Raw genomic sequence first — 23,270 nt, 5'->3', positions numbered from 1 at the left:
TATTTTTATTTACAATTTTGATTTAATTTAGTCTCATTCTTTTAAATAATTCAATTTTGTCTTTTCTATTTGAATTAAGATTAATAATTAATCTTAATTAAAATTTATATATTTATGTTAAAATATTTTTTAATCATCATACATCAAGTCACTCTCCAACTATTGATGTTATTTTATTTATGACATATTTTCACTTATAAATTATTACACTTACACTCTTTTACGGTTATAAAAAACAAAATAATTTGAATATTTAGGTGGAGTAATTTGGTATATAAAATCTAAAGTGTTATTTTAATATGTATATATAAATTATAATTAAGTTTAATTACTTATTTGATCTCAAATTAAAAATGACAAAATTAGATAATTTGAAGAGATAGAGAGAATAAATTGAATCAAGATCGTAAATTGAATAATTAAATTGAAAAGAGACACATTAGTCTGACACGTGACACAATCATAACGAGTCTGATTTTTTTGTTGAATTTTCTGTGTTGTTTTCTGTTGAGCATTAAAAATACATTGTTTTAGTACTTTAAAGATAATTTTAATATATTTAAAAATTTTAAAATTAATGACTATCAATGTATTTTGAAGACAATGAATAATATAGAAAAATCAATTGAGAAAACAAACTCAATAGTAGCCTACCACGTGATGGTTTAAAAAAATTGAAAATTTTAAGAGTTTACAGAAAAAGATGACGTGATAATTTAATTTGAAATAAATTATTTAAAAAAAATAAAAAAAAAATGAAAATGTCATCAAATGTATGGATGACGTCAACTCAAAAAACCAAGTTAAACGTTCTTAAATAATTAAACCATCAAATTGAACAAAACATTAATAAGAAATAAAAACTAAACCAAACCAATATATAAAAGAGACAAAAATCGTTATTAATTTTCCCTTATATTCCGGTATGGAAATTGTGTAGAGTACGAAAGAAGAAACGATTCGACCTTGAAGAATCGCGCAAAGGTAACTAGCGAGCAAAAACAAGCATTTGCAATGCCGTTGCCAACGGTCGTTTCCACTACTTCTTCTTTTTCTGCCGTACTTCTATCAACTATTACGGCGCGCTCTACACTCCCTCCAAAACGCACCGTTTCTCCTTCCCCTCTCTCCGTTCTCTCTCGCAGAGACATCGCTCTACTCTCCTTCCTCGCGCTCTCTCCACCTGCCTCCGCCATTGAATTTGGCATATGTAGGCACCGCTCTTATTCTACTCACTTCCCTAGCTACATTCGCTGCTTCTCGTCGCATTCGCGAAAACCCTAATTCTTGAAATTGTTGCGCAGCAGGACCGAAGAATTGGCTAAAAGAGCAAAAACGGAATGCCTCCAAGTTCCTATTGGCCCCCGTGGATGCCTCCCGCCAAATCCTTCGCTCTGCCTATCTCACGCTCAGTACGTTTTTCCCCTCTTCTCGCTTGTAATGATGCTTAGCTTGACCAGGTTTCGATTTGGTTCCATTTGCAGCGAAAACCGACGCTACTTATACGGATGAGGATTTGGAGCAGATCCAGCAGCTGTTTATATCTGCTGCTAGGGATTGCGTACCACAGGACCGGAATTCTTTCGTCACTTTCCAAGCCAAGAGCGGAGTAGAGGTTTGTGTTCGCCCTCTAATGGCTTGCATAATTCAAATGTCTCACATGTTTCACTGATTAGGGTTTCGATGGCATAAAAGAAAAACAGTAATCAATGACGGTAATTGAGTCAATTATCAAAATGTTTTCAAATTCGAAATACCGATTACTCGAATTTTTTAAATAAAATAATTTACTGGAAAATGTGATTTTTTTTTTGTCAAACTTGGTTTTAATCCTTAACTTTTAAATTGAAAAATTATCTCTCATAGTTTTCACTTATTTTCCGACGTTTGTGGTGGACATATCTATCAATTTGAAAGCATAGAGAACACAATAATGCTTGAGTTTAAAAAAATACGGACTAAAACACATATTCCCTGTATTATATTTATCCAATCACGAATGGCTAATATGAAGTTTGGTGTTCCGTTCTCATTTAAAGAGTTTCATAGGCATGCATTATTATCCACCAATAAAATATCCTATTTAATATTATTTTTAAAGCAATTATCTAAAAGCAAATATGCTTACCTTACATGTTAATCAGTTATAGTTTAAAAAAGTTTATGCTATCAGTAAATATACTGTTTTTTTCTATTTTAAAATCATATCTAGAATATTATTTCATTGATTGCCGGTGTTAATATATTTATATTGTGAAAATCAAATTATTAGTGATAGGTTTCTTGAGCAATACAGGACATATCTTTTATCATTATTTTATACTGTTAAAAGGGGACTTTTATATCTTGCTTGGTGAAGGAGAAAAATGGATTGGATGAAAATATGTTGGTAGAGTAGAAATAGATGACAACTAACGTATAAATTAAAGGCGTCTGGTTGAAGAAAAAATAGAGAGTAGAAAGGAAAGAGATGAACAGAAATATGTTAAAAATAATATAGCGGGTCTCACCATCTTTTAAAATTATTTCTTCTTTCTTCTCCCACCAAAGCCACTCTATTATTTCCATCCCTTTTCTTCTCCTCTGGGAATTTTATTTTGTTTGAAGTTCCTATCCCCAAACAAGCATGCTCTCAAGTACAAGAATCATTTGGACGGAGACATAATTAGCCTACACTGTCTTTTTTTATGCGCAGGTGTGCACATTTCGGTTGATTGTGAAGAACGCTGCTTCGTTGCTTGGAAATAAGGATCCTGTAAAGTTGAAAGCCGAAGCTTTGCTAGATAATCTTATAAGGTATCCAATTTCCAGTATTGGTGTGCTGTAGCTTACTGCACCAACTTGTGGCTCGTAAATTTCTCTTTTAATATTTCTTAATTATTTAATTTTTAGCGGATTATTTACTGGGCATTCTAGCTTTATCGTGCTTATAAAAGGGACTGTTGTGCGTAAATAGTCATAGATTCATAGTTATGAATATTATTAAGAGGCTTTATTGTGTCGTGATAACTGATAGAAATGTAACAAAGACATTCACGAACCTTCACCTATTAGCTCAAGGTTTTAGGAGAATAAATTTTTTGTACGATATCAAAACCTTTGAGGCCCAAGTGTTTCAATAGCTCGTCCTTGTCTCTCCAATTTGCTTTAATAAAATTGAAACTTACCACTTGAAGTGGGTCTTCTCATTTGTGTATTCGCTTGGAACCCAGGTGGCTCTTTCATGATGAGGTATGATAATGTAACGAAGTTATTCACGGGTTTTCAGGAGAGTTAGTTCTTGACAGCTGATAGCAAATTCCTAAATTTATGTTATGCCTTTCTCCTGAACCGTTGTTTTACACATTTCTTTTGTCCTCCATTTTAATATTCCTTTGAGATCCAAATCCATGCTATTTACCTAATTTGGTTACACCTAAAGGGGATATTTTTTTACCACATTGCTTCTTCAAAATGCAGATCTTTCACCACTGTCAGTGGGATGGCAAGTGAAACCAACATTCAACTTGCATCGGATAGGTATATTTGCTGTCGTAGTTGCTTGCAGGAATATCTTTTAGGAAGATTTTTTATTTCAAGAAATTCTCCATGCTATTTGTGAAAGAATTCAACCTAGTTCATTGCAAGCCCACCCCCAAAATCTTAGTATTGACCACTAATGAATAATCTTCACTTTACTTTTTGTTACAATTTATTTCATGTTATGTCTAACTTATATTTTTTTATTGGCTTGATGTACAAAAAATGAGGAGAACTAGTAATTGTTTGAGAAGTGCTTGGTTTCTGAAAAGCAGTAGTTAAGCTGCTTGAATGTTCCGAACCATAGGTTTGATTTATTTGTGGATCTTTCTTAAGATTTACTCTTCTGTTTTTAACAACGCAAATAAGATATTATTTCATTTGATTGAAAGGGGGCTTCATCCGAAGTTTTCACTGGACTTGATTTTACTCCCTCTCTTTAACTGTTTGTTTATTAATGTTTGGAAGGATCTATCTAATTGTATAAAATTATAAAATTTCTTTAACTGCTTCTTTATTAATGCTTGCAAGGATTTATCTATTTTGGATAAATTATAATAGTGTTGCTATACGTATTTTTTTCTTCATGATTTGCTGCTAGTTTTGGTTTCTTTTTCTTTTTCTAGCCTCTTCAAGTATTAAAGAGATGGAGTTTTATCTTTCAAAGTTATCGTTGCTTGTTTTAATTTTATTATTCGGGTGCTTACCACCTGATTATTGTATCAATGAGTTGTCTCTAAAATCCTTTTTTTCCCCCCCAGAGAAAAGATAGCGGATGCTGTATCAGATACCATATCTGATCTCGACAAATTTGAGCAGGGAATCAGGGATTGCCTTGAAAGTTGAAACCTAACTTAAAGAATAGCCTATCCTACTTTTTTGATGTGGAAAGTTGATCCTTAAAAAATCACGCAAGTATGTGCTTCTGTCTTTTTCTAAGTGCTTACTTTCCTTTGATTTTTTTTTTTTTTAGTTACTGTCTACCATAACGAAAAGGTTGGCCGTATCTCTAGTTTTAAACTTCTAGAACAGATTGCACTTTCAAAACGAACAATGTTGGTGTATAATTTCATCAACAAATAGACCTGAATCGTGTTTTGACTCTAAACTGTTAGACCACCGTACTGTCTGAACTAGGCTTTGGGTTTATGCGTTTGCTAAAACGTTCACTTGTTTTTCAGGGAGCTTATTGGTGTAATAACCAATTTTCTGTTATCACCGGTTTGCTGACTGCCGAGAATACCAAAATATGCTTTTGCCGTACTTTAAAATACTTATTTGTTCTCTCAATCTGAAATCTGTAAGCACTCTGTCAATAATCATATGATATTCTTTTTCAATGCATTCAATCCTCTGATCACTTCGTAGGAAACACGCATGCTCTAGCTTTATCCTTTTTGATATTACGGGATGTGTTAATAATTTACATACTGAGTATGCATTTGCTAGGATGTTCTGAAATTATTTCTTAAAATCAGCCAAAAAATATGAGCGATTTACATCTTAAACTATGGCTGTTTCCCTTTTTCTATGGAACTGTGTGGGGAATGTCCTGTTTGGAACTGTTTCCCTTTGGAACTGTGAGGGGAATGTCCTGCTCTAAACAAAAGGGATCAAATAAATGCATGCGATACGGGAACGGTTATTACTCCAATTAAGATTCTAAATTTGTCACAATATTTTAAATGATATATTGTGATTTTGGTTGGAAGTATTGTTTGTTGATCGATGCTATCTTTCTGTAATGGTAATAATTTAGAGAAAATGCGCTATATGTTCTCTGTTGAGTCATTTTTTTTTTTTCTTTTTGATGTTTTCTGTCCAGTTGTCATCAGTTTATAGATACTCTCCTCCGATTCAAGATACAAAATACAAGTTGCGTATCTGCCTTGTTGAAAGAGACTGCTATTTCAATGAGGGAGGAGGTTTTGGTTGCTGAAGATTTTTGTGTACTTTCAAACTGAATGGAAGAATAGTAATAAATGCATTTTCTAAATGGGACACCCCTTCTCCCCCCATATCTAGGAAACTGCCAAATCAAGACAATAGTAGACATCTACTTCACATACCTCATTTGGTGATAATTTTCTTCAGGTTTACTTTTATTTATTTATAATCAGGTAATATCACAACACATTTAGTCTGCATTAATTTTTTATAATACTAAAAATCACACTTATATGATGAATAATATGTAACAATTGAATTTTAGAATTAAAATGATTGTCAGTTTTTTATTAAAAAAAAGAATTGCTCTGAACATTATTTATTTGTTGTTTCAGTTTTGTTGAGTGAAAAAACGGATTTTGATTTGGGGCTGGAGTAATTGACTGGGTGTATTTTCTTAATAGTAATACCAAATATGTATATTAGTTACTGCATTATTTATTTGCCAGCATTATTTTCATCATTTTACGCACAGAGAGTTGAATTCTTCCATCAAGAACTGGAAAGAGAAAAAAGGGCTGAATTAATTTACCTAGATCCTGAGATTATTTATTGTTGACCCTGTGGTACTTCGCCGACGGTGTAGAATATAAATTATAGGAGCGACGTCATATATGGGCCAACAATTGTTGGGCGAATTTGCAAATAAAAATGTGATACCTACTTCCCATGTGCTAATTGTACAATACAATTAATGAGGGTGAATCTACACAAGATCACGATTGGACGTGAATTGGAGACAGGGTTATGCTCATCAAGCTTGAGTGTTTGGTCCATTGTGTGAAACATTTTGATCAGGTGAACCAGAAGCTTCCACCAAGTACAATCGGCAGCATGGCTTTCCATCGTCTGGATTGGTTTGTAGCGATCTGGGCAAACTGCGGAGCCTGTTGAAGAGATTTAATGGATCATTTAAGAGACCAAAATGGGCATCTGGGTCTCCAATTTGTGAAAGTTTCACATTAGTGAACCCTATGGATGGCAAGAGATGGTCTGGCCAATCGCTGTAAAATTGGAATACTGAATTGGATAGAGTGGTTGATGGCTTATTCATGAAGTCTGCTAAGAGAACTGTGTGTGCTGACGCGCATTTGTTAGCTAATATTTTCAGCACTTGCATGGCTTGGGATTGGGTGAGGTAGTAGATGATACCTTCTAGAATCCAAACAGTGCTCTTTTGAGGTATGTATCCCGCAGTCTCAAGCTTTTCCATCCAGTCATTTTCTCTTATGTCGGCTGCTACTCTGGTTAAGGATTTGGCTTTGGACATAATATGTTGCGAGTCGTACGCCGAGTCCGCAGCCGCTTGTAAAATAGTGGTCTTTACATCCAACACTCCTGAAAAGTCCACCTCATACACATCACTGTCCTTCAAGCAACTCAAACGGTATGCTCTCGTGTCCATTCCTACATTAAAACTTCCAACTTTATCAATATATACTTTTTGTACAAAAAATTCACGAGTATATATAACTGCTAGGGTAAATATAATGCAATACGCATGGACAGTTAACAATCTAATTTCCTAAGAATATGGACAGGTGCCCTGGATTGTGATGTCATTGATTATGTTTATCTGATTGCTAGATAGTCTGTGGTCCAAAAAATTGCTAGTGATGATATAAGAATTGGTTTGTCAAAATCAAGGAGGTGGCCTTTAAATATCTTGTAACGTGATCCTGAAGGCGTTGGGAATTTCACCCAAACGTCCTCAAATTTTTTAGCCTAACGCTATTATTGTCTGAGAGACAACAAAATCGCACAGCCACATTTGACCAACATAATTACTTATCCTCAGTTACAGCTACCAATATTAATTACTCAAAAAAGCTGTTAAGAAGACAATTAAATTAATGGCTGATGTCGACAAACCTGCGCCAAGGAGAACAACCTGAGCTGCTCTGCCACTTGGGGAATTGAGGGCATCCTCCAGCCTAGAATCAAACCAGAGGGTTCGTACTGCAAGAATGACTCCAGAAATTTCACGAGCATTGTTAAGACGGTCGTTCTTGATCTTTTCATGGAGGTTTCTCAAGTAAGTCTCCCCTGCCAGTAAATCAGCGAGTGGATCATGGATGGCATGCTTCCACAGAGCCCTTCCCGCAGCAGTTTGGCAAGCTGACCTCTGAAGGAAATCCCATTCTTTTTCGATCGTTGCATGGATTTCTCTTACAGCATCAGTGTTGAGCAATTCTGGGAGCTTCAGCTCTTGCCACGCTTGGTCCTCCGGTAACCCATTTACTTTATCTGACATGGTTGTTGTGTGTTTCAGAAAATAAGGGATTAAGAAGAGGTTGTGAAGAAGATAATGCATGTTATATTTATATATAGCGGAGTTTAAAGATTTTAGGGTAGGGATAAGGAAAAGAGAACCACACACAACGAGGGATGCCTCGGCTTCTTGGGTTAGTGAAAGGCAAGGTAAGAATGCAGTCCACGACTACCACAACTGCATAACCTGACCCTTTCCCTCCCTCGCCTGTCATTTTTCAACCGCAAAAGTGACATTCTGTGGTTCCCACTAAATACGACCACTGCAACATGTGCCTGCCTCAACTTGGATAACAACAAAACAACTATTCAATCCACTACATATACTTTCCATCCTTGCCTTTCCCATGTAAGTAATCATAAATTATTAAACTCACCTTCTTAATATTCAATTCATTCATTAATTGTTTAATTATCACCACTTTGATCTTCTTTTTATAATTCCTTTTTGGGTAAGACACCCAGACTAATTTGTAGGTATACTAAATTTTATTTAAGATTTTTTTTAATCAGTCTCATTGACCTAAAAGGTACAGTAGTATTATTTTAAGACCCAATAAATTCTTACAAATATTTTACACTCACTATCTTACTCTTTAATCATCTCTTTTTTAAAAGTATAAAAGTTAACTTTTTTTTAATGACTAAAATATTCTTAAAAATAGGTTATTAATTGGTGCAATAAAATTCCAAACTTAAAATCAACTCTTAACCGCTTGCAAGCCTTTTTTTTTTCTTCTTCATAATATACCTACTACCTAAGACAATGCAAGTGCTGTATATGTTGAACCAGAAGGTCAAGTGTTCTTGCGTTAATAGGCATTGTCGGCACGACATTTGTTATGTTTATGTGATATTTCTTAAGTCAGTTTTATTTTTAAAATGTATAAATATTTATTTCTTTTTTATAAATAATGAAAACTTAAGGCATGCTTATATAGAAATATACTGAAAAAAATCGGATCAAAATATATAACTTCATTAATTTTAAATTTATATATTAGTGATCAAGTTTAAGTTGTGGGTATCATGTTAATATTATAATTTAAAGCATCTCGTAAATTAAGATTTACTGGTTATTAACTTTCTTATCTTTATCTTTATTTAATATGCGACTTACCTTTTACATTGGTATATTGTGTTAAATTAACTACGAGCACTACCTAAATATTCTTACTTATATCACTTATTTTTTATAAAATAAGTTCTCGTATTTAATTTTTTTTTTTTATTCATAGTGCATTCATCTGAAATGGTACTTAAGATGAACTATCTGATCCAATACCATTTTTGTGAGTCACCCAGTAAAACATAATATTTATATATTTATTTATTTATTTTTAAGATTGCAAATCTAATTTCATACCATTTTTCTGATAAGAAGTACAGATTCTTCAATGATACACAGTTCCATGTACATAATAAATTTATTGAATTGTCCTACAAATCTTAAATCAACTTTTCATTTTTACAGTATATTTTTATCTTTTTAGTATTTCATTCTTCATATTCTCTTTACCATAAATCTCACGTAAAAAATTCACTTTTCTAGTGCTTCATTATCGTACATCAATAAAGGCCTATGCTTATTTTGGTAAGCTAAGCGCATAAATGCAAAACCTCCCTATATAGGGAGAAAATGTATCCACATTGAAGTTATTGATACAGTACAACTTTTGTTTTCACTTAAGTCAACTCGAATTAGTGTTATTAGGTTTGTTGCATCTATTCACTAAACTACTTTGTGATATACAATGAATCAATATATTCACTTTCAAATACTCTAGTATGAGACTGTTAGGTTAGGGACAAGTTCTTTTGCATCCATTCTCAACTCACTTCTCAACTCACCAACTCACGTGGGAATCATAAGACGAATCTTCAATATGCCAATTAAGTGACACCAAAATTATTCCTTTTCCATTTTTTTACCACTAATACAGTTTTATTTTATTTAGTTACCTTAAATTAAATGAAAGACAAAACTATGATTAGTAAAATTTAATTGGAATGAACTTATAGTTTGAAGTATTTTTTTATTCTATTATCTGATCTCAATAATATTAAAACTATTTTTAAGATTCGTTTACACATGTTCCTAAAATTAATTCCTGAATCCATGTACAACAAAACCAAGTTGGAAATTTTTAATTTGGTTAAAAAGAAAAAATGAATGGACAAAACAGATATGCAAAACCGTCCTTCCACCTCATTCAAATATTTTAATGTAAGAACAAAGACGCAGAAGCCAATAAATGCGTATCCAAGGGTACCATTTTGCAAGAATATTATCCCAGGATACAGTATAAACTACTATACCTGTAAAATGTTCCTAACTAATAAAATATTAATATTTTATTGACTTTTAATTTTCTTCTTTTGCCTAATTACAGATTCGTGTGTCAATTATTAAAAAGATCAAACTATGTGCTCACTGTTCGTATTTATTTTCCATTTAGTATTTTAGGAAGTAATTAAATGTCGTAATCCCTACATAATTTTCTGTAGTAATTAAAACAATCAGAAATTTGTTGAGATAATTATGCACTGTTAAAGGCTCTTCTCTGTGGCGTTTGTGTTAAGTATCAAATTTAACTTTTATTTAGCAGAAGATAAAATTCATTTTTTTCAGGATAAGAAATTATTTAATGGCAATTCAAAAAAATATTATACTATTACCTAATTATAACTCAACTTAAAAATTGCTGTGCATTGAATATGAGGACCCCATTCACGACCTTTTGAAAGAGCCTTGATATGAATTGATGATGAGTGTCATTTAATAAATTGCATGTGTTTGTGAAATAACCTGATATGTCCAATATAATAAGAGGAAAAATGAGATTGTGTTCTATCGAAAGGTTTTCGAAGTTAGAATGATAATAATATGCTAAAGGATAATATATGAAGTTATTGTATTTTAACGATTTATAATTATTAAAAAAAGTCCACGAAATGAAGTTTGTAATAAAAAAAGTAATAAGCCTTTAATGTATCTTATTAGATATAGTACTTTCTTTTTCATAACTGGCAAAATTTTGTTTATATTTAAATATTAGTTTTAAATAGCACTAGGTAGCATTTTTTGTTGTTGCAATTATATAGTTTAATATGTACTTAATACTTAATTATATCTTTTTCCTTCATGTTCAACCAAATATTAAAAAAAAAAGTTTTCCATAGAAGTCGACTAAATTTCTATATTTCTTAATTCATTAAAAGAATTTTGAACCACATTCAAAAAATAATATATAATACAACTTCAGATTTAATTATGAAACAACACCATTAAGGTATTGCCCTTTGTTTTATAGAGAGTCAGATTAATGAAGTGCTTAACACGTGGGAAGAGTGATAACCACTAATCAGTAAAAAGATAATTAAGCGGTGCTTATATTTCTGACCAGAGTGTGGATAACTTTTTACAAGTATTTGTAGAAATAAGATAAACAAATTAAAAATATGTCTAAATCTTTTGGTTAATAAAAAAAAATACTATTATTCTAGTGAAAGTCTTTCCAAAATTTCCCCTTCATGATTGATAGTTGCATATTATAATAAATCTTATATTACAAAAGTATTGTTATAATTTAAAACATTATAAGAAAATTGCAATTTCTGGAGTTTTAAATTCCCCCACCATTGTGGTGGCCCTTCCCTCCCTCAAATAATTGTTATACTTATCTTTCTATTTTTATTTTTTTTTGCGTATATTTTTGGTTAATCTCGTCACAATAAATGTCGCTACAGATACTTATTCAAGTCATTTCTGTTTTTCCAGTTTAGGTTTTAGGTCCAAAACTAAGTTTTCGAGAGAAGACATAAAAGTAATTACCAATAAAAGAAGAAGAAGAAAAAAAAAAAAAACTATGTGGAAGAAGAGGAAGTAAAAGCAGGAGACAAGTGACACGAGTCAGCCTTTGAATTGGGAAAACCAGTCAACCTGCACTGTAACAAAACAATAAAGAAAGGAATTAGGTATTTTCCTCATTATTACCATTTATTATTATTTTTATACCATCTATATACCCACACGCATTATTCTGATGTAAGAAACACAACAGTGAAGGAAAAAGCTGATAACATCAGCATCGCCTAACCTCTGACCTTAAAATAAGAGAACACCAACAACCTTCGCCTTGTGCAGTGCTTTTTTTTTGTAGTGTGTGTGTGAGAGAGATGGCGGCGGAGATAGCGTGCTGCGGAACAAAGTTCTCATTGTACGTGTTGGTGATCGTAGGATTGGTCTGCTTCGCGGGCCTAATGGCTGGTCTTACTCTCGGACTCATGTCCCTCGGACTCGTCGACCTCGAAGTTCTCATGAAATCTGGTCGTCCTCAGGATCGAATTCACGCTTGTTCGTACCGTCCCCTTTTCCACCTTCGCACAATTCTAATTTAGTATCACTCCTTTGTACTCATCGTTTTTTCTTCTTTATTTGCAGCGAAAATTTATCCAGTGGTTAAGAACCAGCATCTTCTGCTTTGCACGCTTCTAATTGGAAACTCCTTGGCCATGGAGGTATTGTCAATTGACCAATTTAAATAATAATAATAATAATAGAAATATAATGAGAATAATAATAATTAATAATATTATTAAATTTAATGTTTCTATTTTTAGGCTCTTCCTATTTTTCTTGATTCGCTGGTGCATCCTGCTGCTGCAATCTTGATTTCGGTCACTCTCATCCTCATGTTTGGAGAGGTTAGTATTGATTCGTGTCATGTGGATAATCGAAGTTGGACTGTTTTGTTGAGTGACGATTCCCTGTTCTATGATTGGTGCAGATATTGCCGCAGGCAATTTGCACAAGATATGGATTGACAGTTGGAGCAACGCTGGCTCCGTTTGTTCGTGTTCTTCTTCTTGTTTTCTACCCGGTTTCTTATCCAATCAGTAAGGTATGCGTATGGATTGCTACCACTGCAAGCTGTTGGTGAGGAGTTGAATGACATGTTTGGATGTGTGGAGTTGGAAATAGGGAATCACAGTTGAGAAGCGAAAGCTGTAATTTTTAGTTTCTGAAAAACACATCTAAAATGGGAAACCAATCACGCTAGAATATATCTGAAAAGGGATATGCGTGTAAAAACTGTATGATTACTATATTAAATGAAAATTCTGATGGAGGTTGTTATGTTTTCAGGTTCTTGATTGGATGTTGGGTAAAGGACATGCTGCCCTTTTGAAGAGGGCAGAGCTCAAGACTTTTGTGAACTTTCATGGAAATGAGGTGTTTGTGTTTAACATATATGATTGAAATTTTGGATATTCAAGTTTTAGAGGATTTATAAAACTTTTGCCTTTATATTCATTTGAATGTGCTTGTATAATATTTTGAGCGTGGATTTCAAATTTATAATTTGTCCTAGTTATTTCAGTATGATACTGTTTTGTGCTCTCGTGTAACATGGATACGTGATTGTTTTCTTTTCTAGGCCGGTAAAGGAGGAGATTTAACTCATGACGAAACGACCATCATTACTGGGGCACTTGAGTTGACAGAAAAGACTGCAAAAGATGCCATGACTCCCATATCAAAGGCATTTTCCCTTGATCTGGATGCAACTCTAAATTTGTGGGTTTGTGAATTCTTTATGTTATTTCCACTATTCTTATATCTTCTTTTGTTCTAATCATGTCCTTTGTGTCTGCACTGAAGGGAGACACTGAATTCGATAATGACAATTGGTCATAGTAGAGTTCCAGTTTATGCAGGAGAGAAAACTAATATTATTGGACTTGTTCTGGTAATTTTTCTAATTTTCTTCTGCTTCAGATTTTGTAACTAGATGCACATGATTATAGATGGCCAGTTGATAACGTTCATAATTAATGTTTGTGTTTTAACTCTTGTAATCATATTGGACGACTTGATATTTGTGATGAATATTATTAAGTCAAGTTTCATTTATTTGTTTGGTTTTATAAGTTGTTGCATTTTGGCTACATCAAATGGTAACAATATCATACTATCATACTAATTTTTTGCCTTTACTGTTATTATGAATGAAAAAGCTTGTAAGGATTAATGTCAAGCTTGAGTGAGATCTTCTATCAGACCTGATTATGATTACTGTTCATGATATATGTAGTAATAGATTGTGAATCTGATATTGTGAGAAGGGTGTAACTGATATATAATAGAACTTTACTGTCAAATCACTCCGAAATAAAATAGATTCTTTGCGGGAGAAATGGTGAAAAAGAGGAAATCCAGCACTTTCATCCGCTATTGTGTCGCTTAGCGATAACAAAAACATTCTTTGCACGATTATGCCACTCATTCTTTGTTAGTTAATCTTCTGTTCACACTTGTATGCGCAGGTGAAAAATCTCTTTATGGTTGATTCAAAGGCTGCAGTTCCTCTAAGAAAAATGGTCATCAGAAAAATTCCTCGGTAATCCTTTTTCACACATGACATGAGATACATTGTCCTTACATACGAACTAGATAGCATATGTGTATGGTTGATATGCTTGCCATTACAAGGTAGTCATTATTTCTTCATCCTACAGTGTTTCAGAGAACATGCCTCTGTATGATATATTGAACGAATTTCAGAAGGGTCACAGTCATATTGCAGTAGTGTATAAGGATCTAAACAGTAAAAACGAGGCCCCAAAAAAGGTTAAAGATGGGGAACAACATGATCTCAGTGACAACTATAAGAACAAGGGAGAGAATGCAACCTTGGATAAAGGTAGAGATTTAAATAAAAGTATAATAAATTTCAGTTTCTTTGTTGAGTATGTGCTTTCGAAATATTATGTGTTGTTTGCAATTTGTTGAACTCTTACAGCAAAATATGATAAATTGTACTTTAGTTCGCTTGAAAGTGTCATTAATCCTCCTGTCACTTTCCTGGTTATTTGAGGAAGCTTTTATACGTAGACATTGTCGTTTGTATTCGATTTGTGTTTCCTTCTCTGAAGGTTATTTTCAGAACCATGTGGTTTTTTACTTCACAATTTTGTGGTTTTCTTTCTGTATGTTTAGATATGTTCTCAATTGTATTCTTTAGTCTTATGATTCTTTGCGGTTCTCAAGTGAAACTCTTGGTGACTGACTACCTTTTTATACCTCACTGTGGCTGCCTATTTAGGTTCTAAATTGGAGTCAGGTGATACTTTGACTACTGTTACTAAGATTGATGGTGCTCAACAAGCAAAGAAAAGTCCACCAGCAACTCCTGCTTTTAAAAAGCGACATAGAGGGTGTTCATATTGCATCCTGGACCTTGATAATGCGCCCCTGCCAGTATTTCCACCCAATGAAGTGGTTGTTGGTGTTATTACAATGGAGGATGTCATCGAAGAGCTTCTTCAGGTTAGATGCTTAAGTGCATTTAGAATTAGCAGTTTGTGCTCCAAATTATTTAATCCTGTATATTTGTTTTGGTATTCTTTTTTAGCACTGATGGTGCAATTCTAGCTTTCGCTGACAAGATGATGAACTCTGTCTCTTTGCTTTTTCACCCATATATTCACCTTTAATTATCTTCTGCCGATACAGAATTAAGTGCTATTTTTATAGTTAATTATTGAAGAAGGAACTGCTTGATTTGAATTCTGCAGGACTATTTCCCTGTTATATGTAGATGTTTCAAACTGCTAGAATGGGTTGTTTTGTTGCCAGAGTCTTAAGAGCTTCATATTTACTATTCTTGTTAAGTTGCAGTTTTGCTTCTATTGCCTTTTAATTTAGCTGTATGGTTTGATCAATCTTCATTAAATATTTGTGTATTTCAGGAGGAGATATTGGATGAAACTGATGAATATGTCAATATCCATAACAAGTAAGCTCTCAATTGATTCCTCTTATTTGTCATCTGATGCAACCAGTTTATTTTGATCACTTTGTTGCAAGCTAACATTATGTGTCCTTCGTATTTGGTTTAGTGTGTAAAATTATATCATTGTTAGCTTATTGTAAGAAGCATATTAAATGGAGTTATTGCAAATGCAGGATAAAAGTTAACATGAATGCTTCAAAGGAGACGGCTTCTGCTGCAAATATGTTGCAACCTTCTCAAGAGGTTCAAGGACACACACCAACTAATTCAATTTCTACAGCTACTTCTGCAACAGGTTCACCCACCACAATCGATCTAATCTCTGAAAGTGAGTCACTAAGGAATCAATAGTTCATAAAGAATGAGAGAATAACATAGGTTTGTGCTTGTGTTGAAAAGGCAAAGCAGTATATAGTTTCCTGTAAAATTTCCTTGTATTATATTATGTTAATAACTAATATAGAGAAAGGGCACTGTGGTAGCGTGTGGCTAGCCAGACAAAACAGAATGGAGCTTTTTTTTTTTCACTTCTGATGAAAGCGGAGTGCAAATCTATCACTTTCTAATATCACATCCAGTTCTGTTTATTTTTGGAATGTACTAAACATAAAACAGAGGTTTTATGTTATCTTCTATCTCATTTTCACGACTTTATCGACTGCTACCTTTGTATAAGATATTTTAATGTTGGATTATTCCAGTTGCATGATATCTTAATGAGGTTGTGAATTTGTATTGTAGTGCAAATTCAGAGAGACAAAAATATTTAAATTTTTTGTTGAGCTTTTTTGTGTTGTCTATACTTATATGTACTTATTTTGATGTTGTAAAATATATTGAAAAATTTTAATATATTAAAATTAGTGTATTTTGAAGACGTAGCACATGTTTTAAAATATATTAAATTATTTTTTAATATATTAAAAAGTAATATATTTTGAAAGCACAGTCTATGATTGAGATGTCCTGACTAATGCGAGTATCAGTGAGATGAGATCAACCAAATAAAAAGAAATGTTAATAAGCATTAGAATGAAATCAATCATTTGATTTTTTATTTTTTATGCAAAATAATTCCTCTCTACATTCAAAATTTACAACCCTCGGACAAATAGTCAATTCACTCAATTAGTTTTTATCTTTTTTTTTTAAATTATGTCTCTTTAATAAAGTAACCATTTATTATTATTATTATTATTATTATTTTACATTTTGGGGGTAAACTTATGTAAAAAACTAAAGTAGAAAAATACTTGGTCATTCATATTTATTTTTTAAGAACTTCGATAAAATTTTGTAAAGATTAGTTTATAATAAAACAATGAGTCATAATTATGCATGATGTCATTCCAGCATATTTGAAGTAAAACGTGAAAATGATATAAGAAAATAGATAATTCAAAAAGCATAATTTGAAAATGACAAAATTTGATAGGTTAGTGGAAAATAAATGAAGTGAACTATAAATATTTTACAACAATATATATATATATATATATATATATATATATATATATATATATATATATATAAAAGTAATAAAACTTAATGATTTGAGATCCATGTTCAATTAATAATGTTTGAAGTTTGCACAACTTTAAATAATGTTCAAAGATAATTACCAAAAAAAAATTGAAAGCAGTGGGTAGAGATAACTTCATGCAAATACACTTAAAAAAATTTAAAAAACATATATATAAAAAGATTATGTTTAAAAGTTGGAAGAAGATTTGTTAAAGGGAAAAATGACTTTCAAAAGTACGTCTATTTGAAAAAGTACGTCAAGAAATTTTGAATTATTCGAATAAATAAATTCTAACAAAATAAATAGATTGTCTTAAATAAGTTCGCCAAATCATTATTGTATTCAATGATTTGAAGAGGTTATCTAACTCTCCTATATGTTTTATTTTATGGTGCACTTGAACAATTAAAGATAGAGAAAGACAAATTTATATAATCGAAATAATTTGAATACATAAATAATTAATGATAGAGAATGACAAATTAATTTTTTTTAACAAACAAAGATACTCCCAAACCACCAATACATGAGAAAAATGTAATAATCATCGTGTGAATGTCCAATATTTATTTTTGGTATAGACAATATTCATTTGTTCAAACAACAATTGGTAGAAAATGTCACGACAATAAACTCTTGGAACATGAAACAACAAGAAGTTATCATAGTCAAATCAACATCCCAAACACTTTAATGCAACTAAGTTAGAAAAAGTGGATAGCTTTATAGGGTTGAAAGTTGGCATAGTTTTTTTTTCCTCTATAAATTAGACAAGTTGTAGTCTTAAGTCGTTTAAACACCTACAAAAGCTTTTGTATAGTTAATATCATGACTCTACACTACTATGAAAAGATTATGTGCTTTTGTCTGCTTTTAAAATTTTATTTTTTTTATTCTACTTTTTATAATTATTTTCTTCTCTCTTTAATTTTTTTTCTGCTTATATTTATGATTATTTCTACTGTTTATACTTTTTTTTCATATTTTTAAATACTATTTTCTTTCTGACTATTTTGTTTACTAATTTTAATATTTCTATTTTATTTTATTCATATTTAAAAAGGTATTCCGTGGGTATTTATTTTAAAAGTTATTTTAAATAATTGTGTCTGAAACTAATGCTGTATTTTCCAATTATTTACGTTTGAAAATAGTTGTATATTCTGAACTAATCGTAAGAAAATTCTGCTAAAGACGTACATTTGGTATTTACTTTCGTATTATAATATTTTTTAAATAATTTGAACATGTATTAATTATGTTAAATGGAGAAAGAAATAAGTGAAGTAAAAAATTGAACAATTACCTAATTAAAATCAAGAAAAAAGTGTATGTTTCTCAACCTTTACAAAATAATTTTAAAAGGCATGTAGAAAGTAATAATTGAGATAAAAGAAAAAAAATAGTTTACAAATAGAGGTATTTAAATATCACAAAAAGAAAAGAAAAATGGGAGAAAGCATTAATTATATAGAAAAATTATGTAAATCCATTCACCCCCTTATTATATTGATATGATCTGGCATAATAGCAAGAAAAGCTATACACATAAAAACTAATGACAAGAACAACTAAGAGGGGAAGAGAAAAACAAACAATGAAGCAACATTTCTACTCTTAAGGGACAACATATTTAGTAACAAACCAAGTAAATTTAAATCCAAGACCTATATTTAAACTATGATATATAGCTATCACAATGAAGAGAGCATCAAAAGCAAGTTCTGGGAATGAAACACTGTATTCAAGCTCTCATGGACTATATATAATCCTAACACTGATCAGGGATTACATAAGCCTTAGAACCTGAACAAAAACTTCTTTGGAAGCTTGCGTTTTCCATTTCAAATCTTCGAAAAGATAACAAATCCAAGAAATAACCCAAGAATCTCTTTCTATTGCTTCCTTATGGAGAAGAAAAAGGGTGAGAAACTATAAAGAAAAGGTAATAATTTTCAAGTGCTTTTTCTGGGTTTGCTTTTGCGTCTGGCTCTGCTTCTCGAGGGTTCCCCTTTTGGGAGTTGAATCCCTTCAAACACACCCTCTTCCTTTGTAACTATCATCGTGCATGTTGTTGCCGATGCTGATGTTAACTCCTCTTGTGACTTCCCATGTTGTTGTTCTTCTTCTTTTTCTTTCTTGGTTGCTGCAGAAGCTTCTGGTTCCACTTTTTCCCCCTCGATTTCCGTTTCCTCAACAACAACCTTACGAGGTCTCCCTCTTTTTCGTGGAGGCTCAGGTTGTTCTTGTTGCTGCTGATGATGATGATGTTCCGTGTCACCTCCTTTGGATGAAGCCTCGGCTATAGCAACCGAAAGTTCCTTCGTTTTTTGTCGTTTCTTTTTCCCCATAAATACTTCTCTATCAAATAATATAACAACCACCCCAACCACTCTATCGCCAATAATATCTGAAAATTTTCTAGATCATCATCGTTTTTCATAGATCGTTAAACCTAGTGGAACACAACCATTGAAAACACCGCAATACTACAACCACAACAAAATCTTCTGATTCCTCCTTTCTAATGCAAATTCTATCTCAATACGTCAAAAGCAAGTAGATTGGTACATGTTTGACCACAATCCAGATTGCGGAAACGTTATTATTAAAACAACCAAACACCCTTCTGAACTTTATAGTGAAATGAAAAAGTTAATAATCAAATCAGAAAAAACTGAAGCAGTTTAATTCATCTTCTCTCTTTTTGTTTGTCCAATCTTGTGCCGTTCCCATAACACACATATAATTATTTTCTGCAATTAATAATAAAGAATCTCACGTGTAGGTATCTAGAAGAGAGAGATAGTGAATAGAGAAGGGTTTAAAAAAGGGTGGTGTGGTGATGGTGTTTGACTGAGTGAGTAGAAGGGTGTTCATAAACTAACCCGTGGAATGGAGCAGTAAGTAACCATGGTTAAAGGCGTGGACCAAATGGTTAGGGTTAGGGTGGTGTGAGTGAAGATGGGAAGTGGGGTAGGGTTTGGTGTATTGTACTACTCAGACTCAGAGTTGCAGTCTGACCCATTGTGTCGTTTCCCGGGTTTCGCGTCCTCACCTTTTAATTCTCGGGTTGGGTTGCATTCCAGTGTAGCAGGTTCTTCTTGTTTCTGCTTCGATTCTCATTTTTTAACCGTTGATTTTTTCCAGAGCCATGAATCAGGCATGGTTGATGAGTTTGTGTGTGAAGTATTGGTGCCTCGGGTGAAGCTAGGTACAGAGTCAACATTCCTGGCCCCGCCCTATTAATGATCAATTTGTCTGGGTTAACCATTTAGGATAATTTTTCTTTTCACACCAACAATTTTAGATAAACCCACTCATAAATTTTAATAATAAAATAATTATAATAATAGAATTTTGATGTAGAGGATATTGATATTTTCTCTAATTATACAACCCTCTTTTAAAAATTGACTACCGAATTTGTTATCTTTAATTAAGTTTGAAAAATATTGTTGAAACATCTACCCATATTTCATATTAGTTTCTCAAAATTTGTGTAAACAAGTAAAAATAGATAAGAAAAATAAAATAAATGTATGATAAATATAATATGTAAATTAATATATCATGTTAAGAAAACAAAAACAAAAATAAAAGATAATAACATAAATATAAATTTGATTATATATATGACTAAAGAAAAATAAAATAAAAAATATATAAATAGAGAGTTAAAAATTACAAGAATATGTAATAAAATACATATTCATAAATAATCGAGTTACATTAATACAAAGTTTACTAATTGTTACATAATATAGTAATTTTAAATTAAATTACACTTTTTAAAACTATTATTAGATACCTTTTTTTACATAAATAATAATTTTAAATATACATTATTTTAAATTATTAATATTCTATTATATAAATTAAAATTAATATAATAAATATACTTTTCAAAATATATTAAAATTTAAGTTATTTAATCTCTTTGTTTAATTTTAACAAAAACTTAATATGATAAATTATAATCAAACTTGTGGTACATAAGAAATGCATCCCTTGTATGGTAAAAAGAAATTATTAATAAATTTTAAAAGTTTGTACGAAATTAATACGTAGCTCTCCACTTATTTGTTTATTATGCCCCACTTAATTTTTTATTTTTTTTACAAGGCAGCTACCTAGTGCAAATAATAATAATTGATTTTATAAATTATAATCAAACTTGTGGTATATAAGAAGTGCATCCCTTTGGATAATAAAAAAAATTGATCAGTAAAATTTAAAACTTACGAAAACTAATACTAGCTCTCCACTTATTTGTTTATTATTCTGCACTTATTTGCCTAGTTTTTTCAACAAAGCAGTCACCTAGTGCAAGTAATAAGAGTTGATTTTTGTATCTTATAATCAAACCTGTGGTACATAAGAAATGCATCCCTTTGGATAATAAAAAAAAAAAAAAAAAAAAAAAAAAAAAAAAAAAAAAAAAAAAAAAAAAAAAAAAATCATTTGGATAAAATTGATCAGCACATTTTAAAACTTTGTATGAAAACTAAATAAGTAGTTCTTCACTTATTTGTTTTTTTTATGGCTCACTTATTTGCCTATTTTTGTATTCAAGGCAGCCACCTAGTGCAAGTAATAAGGTAATAAGGGTTGATTTTTGTAACTTATAATCAAACTTGTGAAACATAAGAAAAATATCCCTTTGAATAATAAAAGAATATTGATCAGTACATTTTAAAACTTTGTACGAAAACTAATACGTTGCTCTTCACTTATTGCATTATTATGCCCTACTTATTTACCCATTTTTTACTTTAAGGCAGCCCCTAGTGCAAGTAATAAGGGTTGATTTTTGTAACTTATATTCAAACTTGTAGTACATAAGAAAAACATCCCTTTAGATAACAAAATAAAAATTGATCAGTACATTTTAAAACTTTGTACGAAAACTAATACATCGTTCTCCACTTATTTGTTTATTATGCTCCACTTATTTGTCTATTTTTTTCTTCAAAGCAGCCACCAAGTGTAAGTAATAATGGTTGATTTTTGTAACTTATAATCAAACTTGTAGTACATAAGAAATGCATTACTTTGGATAATAATAAAAAATTGATCCATACATGTTAAATCTTTGTACGAAAACTAATACATAGATCTCCACTTATTTGTTTATTATGTCCCACCTATTTGCCTATTTTTTTCTTCAAGACAAACACCTAGTGCAACTAATAATGGTTGATTTTTATAACTTATAATCAAACTTGTGGTTTGAATAATTAAAACAAAAATTGATCAGTACATTTTAAAACTTAGTACGAAAACTAATACGTAATTCATCACTTATTTGTTTATTATGTTCCACTTATTTGTCTATTTTTTTTTTGCAAGGCAACCATCTAGTGCAAGTAATAAGGGTTGATTTTTATAACTTATAACCAAACTTGTGGCACATAACAAATGCATCCATTTGGATTATAAAAAAATTGATCAGTACATGTTAAAACTTTGTACGAAAACTAATACGTAGCTCTCCACTTATTTGTTTATTACGTCCCACTTATTTACCTATTTTTTTCTTCAAGGCAATCACCTAGTGAAAGTAATAAGGGTTGATTTTTGTGTCCTTTAATCAAGCTTGTGGTGCATAAGAAGTGCATCCTTTGGATAATAAATAAAAATTATTTAATAAATTTTACAACTTTGTACGAAAACTAATACGTAACTCTCCACTTATTTGTTTATTATGTCCCACTTATTTGCCTATTTTTTTTCTTCAAGGCAGCCACCCAGTAATAAGAATTGATTTTTGTATCTTATAATCAAAACTTGTGGTACATAAGAAGTGCATCCCTTTGGATAATAAATAAAAATTGATCAGTATATTTTAACACTTTGTACAAAAACTAATAGGTCGCTCTCTACTTATTAATTTATTATGTCACATTTATTTGCCTAATTTTTTTTTCTTCAAGGCAGCCACCTTGCGCAAGTAATAAGGGTTGATTTTTGTATCTTATAATCAAATTTGTGGTACACAAAAAGTGCATGCCTTTGGATAATAAAAAAAAATTGATTAGTAAATTTTAAAACTTTGTATGAGAAGTAATACGTAGTTCTCCACTAATTATTTTATTATGCTCCACTTATTTGACTATTTTTTTCTTCAAGGCAGCGTGAAAGTAATAAGGGTTGATTTTTATAACTTATAATCAAACTTGTGATACATAAAAAGTGCATGCCTTTGG

At 31.4% G+C, this 23,270-nt stretch overlaps 4 protein-coding genes and 1 long non-coding RNA gene across 9 annotated transcripts; 3 read left to right on the top strand and 2 right to left on the bottom strand.

Annotated features, from left to right (window-relative positions):
* Positions 1-902: 902 nt before the first annotated feature.
* On the top strand, positions 903-6,210 carry LOC114163325. Of its 4 annotated transcripts, none has more exons than XM_028047572.1 (8): positions 903-1,210; positions 1,305-1,412; positions 1,461-1,615; positions 2,696-2,796; positions 3,460-3,519; positions 4,281-4,434; positions 4,701-4,819; positions 5,942-6,210. In XM_028047572.1, exons 1-6 carry the CDS (start codon positions 1,015-1,017, stop codon positions 4,363-4,365), a joined length of 705 nt encoding a protein of 234 aa, XP_027903373.1. In that variant the 5' UTR covers positions 903-1,014; the 3' UTR covers positions 4,366-4,434; positions 4,701-4,819; positions 5,942-6,210. The 4 variants fall into 4 exon arrangements, with proteins under 4 accessions (XP_027903373.1, XP_027903372.1, XP_027903371.1 ...); XM_028047571.1 differs by having other exon boundaries at positions 5,345-6,136; XM_028047570.1 differs by lacking the exon at positions 5,942-6,210 and having other exon boundaries at positions 4,701-4,863.
* Positions 6,121-7,753, bottom strand: LOC114163324 (putative S-adenosyl-L-methionine-dependent methyltransferase SAV_474/SAV474). The gene is made up of 2 exons (XM_028047568.1): positions 7,339-7,753; positions 6,121-6,873 (listed from the first exon to the last, which is right to left on the bottom strand). The coding sequence occupies exons 1-2, from the start codon at positions 7,718-7,720 to the stop codon at positions 6,221-6,223; spliced, it is 1,035 nt and encodes a 344-aa protein (XP_027903369.1). The 5' UTR covers positions 7,721-7,753; the 3' UTR covers positions 6,121-6,220.
* LOC114163326 lies at positions 6,709-7,452 on the top strand. 2 transcript variants are annotated; one of them, XR_003599400.1, is made up of 2 exons: positions 6,709-6,853; positions 7,265-7,452. It is a non-coding gene; the product is annotated as an uncharacterized LOC114163326 (long non-coding RNA). The 2 variants fall into 2 exon arrangements; XR_003599401.1 differs by having other exon boundaries at positions 6,721-6,853; positions 7,008-7,452.
* A 4,036-nt stretch (positions 7,754-11,789) lies between the features above and the next one.
* Positions 11,790-16,247, top strand: LOC114164318 (DUF21 domain-containing protein At1g47330). Its single transcript, XM_028048953.1, has 12 exons — positions 11,790-12,094; positions 12,182-12,258; positions 12,361-12,444; positions 12,528-12,641; positions 12,887-12,973; positions 13,179-13,318; positions 13,403-13,490; positions 14,068-14,141; positions 14,260-14,444; positions 14,847-15,070; positions 15,493-15,539; positions 15,710-16,247. The coding sequence occupies exons 1-12, from the start codon at positions 11,917-11,919 to the stop codon at positions 15,885-15,887; spliced, it is 1,476 nt and encodes a 491-aa protein (XP_027904754.1). The 5' UTR covers positions 11,790-11,916; the 3' UTR covers positions 15,888-16,247.
* Positions 16,248-18,659: 2,412 nt separating this feature from the next.
* LOC114162626 lies at positions 18,660-19,906 on the bottom strand. Its single transcript, XM_028046578.1, has one exon. The coding sequence runs from the start codon at positions 19,410-19,412 to the stop codon at positions 19,017-19,019; it is 396 nt and encodes a 131-aa protein (XP_027902379.1). The 5' UTR covers positions 19,413-19,906; the 3' UTR covers positions 18,660-19,016.
* Positions 19,907-23,270: the final 3,364 nt, after the last annotated feature.

Source organism: Vigna unguiculata, chromosome 9 (assembly GCF_004118075.2).
Source record: "Vigna unguiculata cultivar IT97K-499-35 chromosome 9, ASM411807v1, whole genome shotgun sequence".
Lineage (NCBI taxonomy): Eukaryota > Viridiplantae > Streptophyta > Magnoliopsida > Fabales > Fabaceae > Vigna > Vigna unguiculata.
The sequence above is the reverse complement of the archived record's forward strand: the minus strand, read 5'-3'. Positions and strand labels throughout refer to the sequence as shown.

Bases quoted from the DNA above. Each gene is read 5' to 3' on its own strand.
- LOC114164318 (XM_028048953.1), top strand. From the start codon at position 11,917: ATGGCGGCGGAGATAGCGTGCTGCGGAACAAAGTTCTCATTGTACGTG. The intron at 13,319-13,402 runs GTGGGTTTGTGA...TCTGCACTGAAG, and splicing joins CTGGATGCAACTCTAAATTT to GGAGACACTGAATTCGATAA. The intron at 15,071-15,492 runs GTTAGATGCTTA...TGTGTATTTCAG, and splicing joins TCATCGAAGAGCTTCTTCAG to GAGGAGATATTGGATGAAAC.
- LOC114163325 (XM_028047572.1), top strand. From the start codon at position 1,015: ATGCCGTTGCCAACGGTCGTTTCCACTACTTCTTCTTTTTCTGCCGTA. The intron at 1,413-1,460 runs GTACGTTTTTCC...TAGCTTGACCAG, and splicing joins CTCTGCCTATCTCACGCTCA to GTTTCGATTTGGTTCCATTT. The intron at 2,797-3,459 runs GTATCCAATTTC...TTCAAAATGCAG, and splicing joins TTGCTAGATAATCTTATAAG to ATCTTTCACCACTGTCAGTG.
- LOC114162626 (XM_028046578.1), bottom strand. From the start codon at position 19,412: ATGGGGAAAAAGAAACGACAAAAAACGAAGGAACTTTCGGTTGCTATA.
- LOC114163324 (XM_028047568.1), bottom strand. From the start codon at position 7,720: ATGTCAGATAAAGTAAATGGGTTACCGGAGGACCAAGCGTGGCAAGAG. The intron at 6,874-7,338 runs GTTTGTCGACAT...GTTTTAATGTAG, and splicing joins GGTTGTTCTCCTTGGCGCAG to GAATGGACACGAGAGCATAC.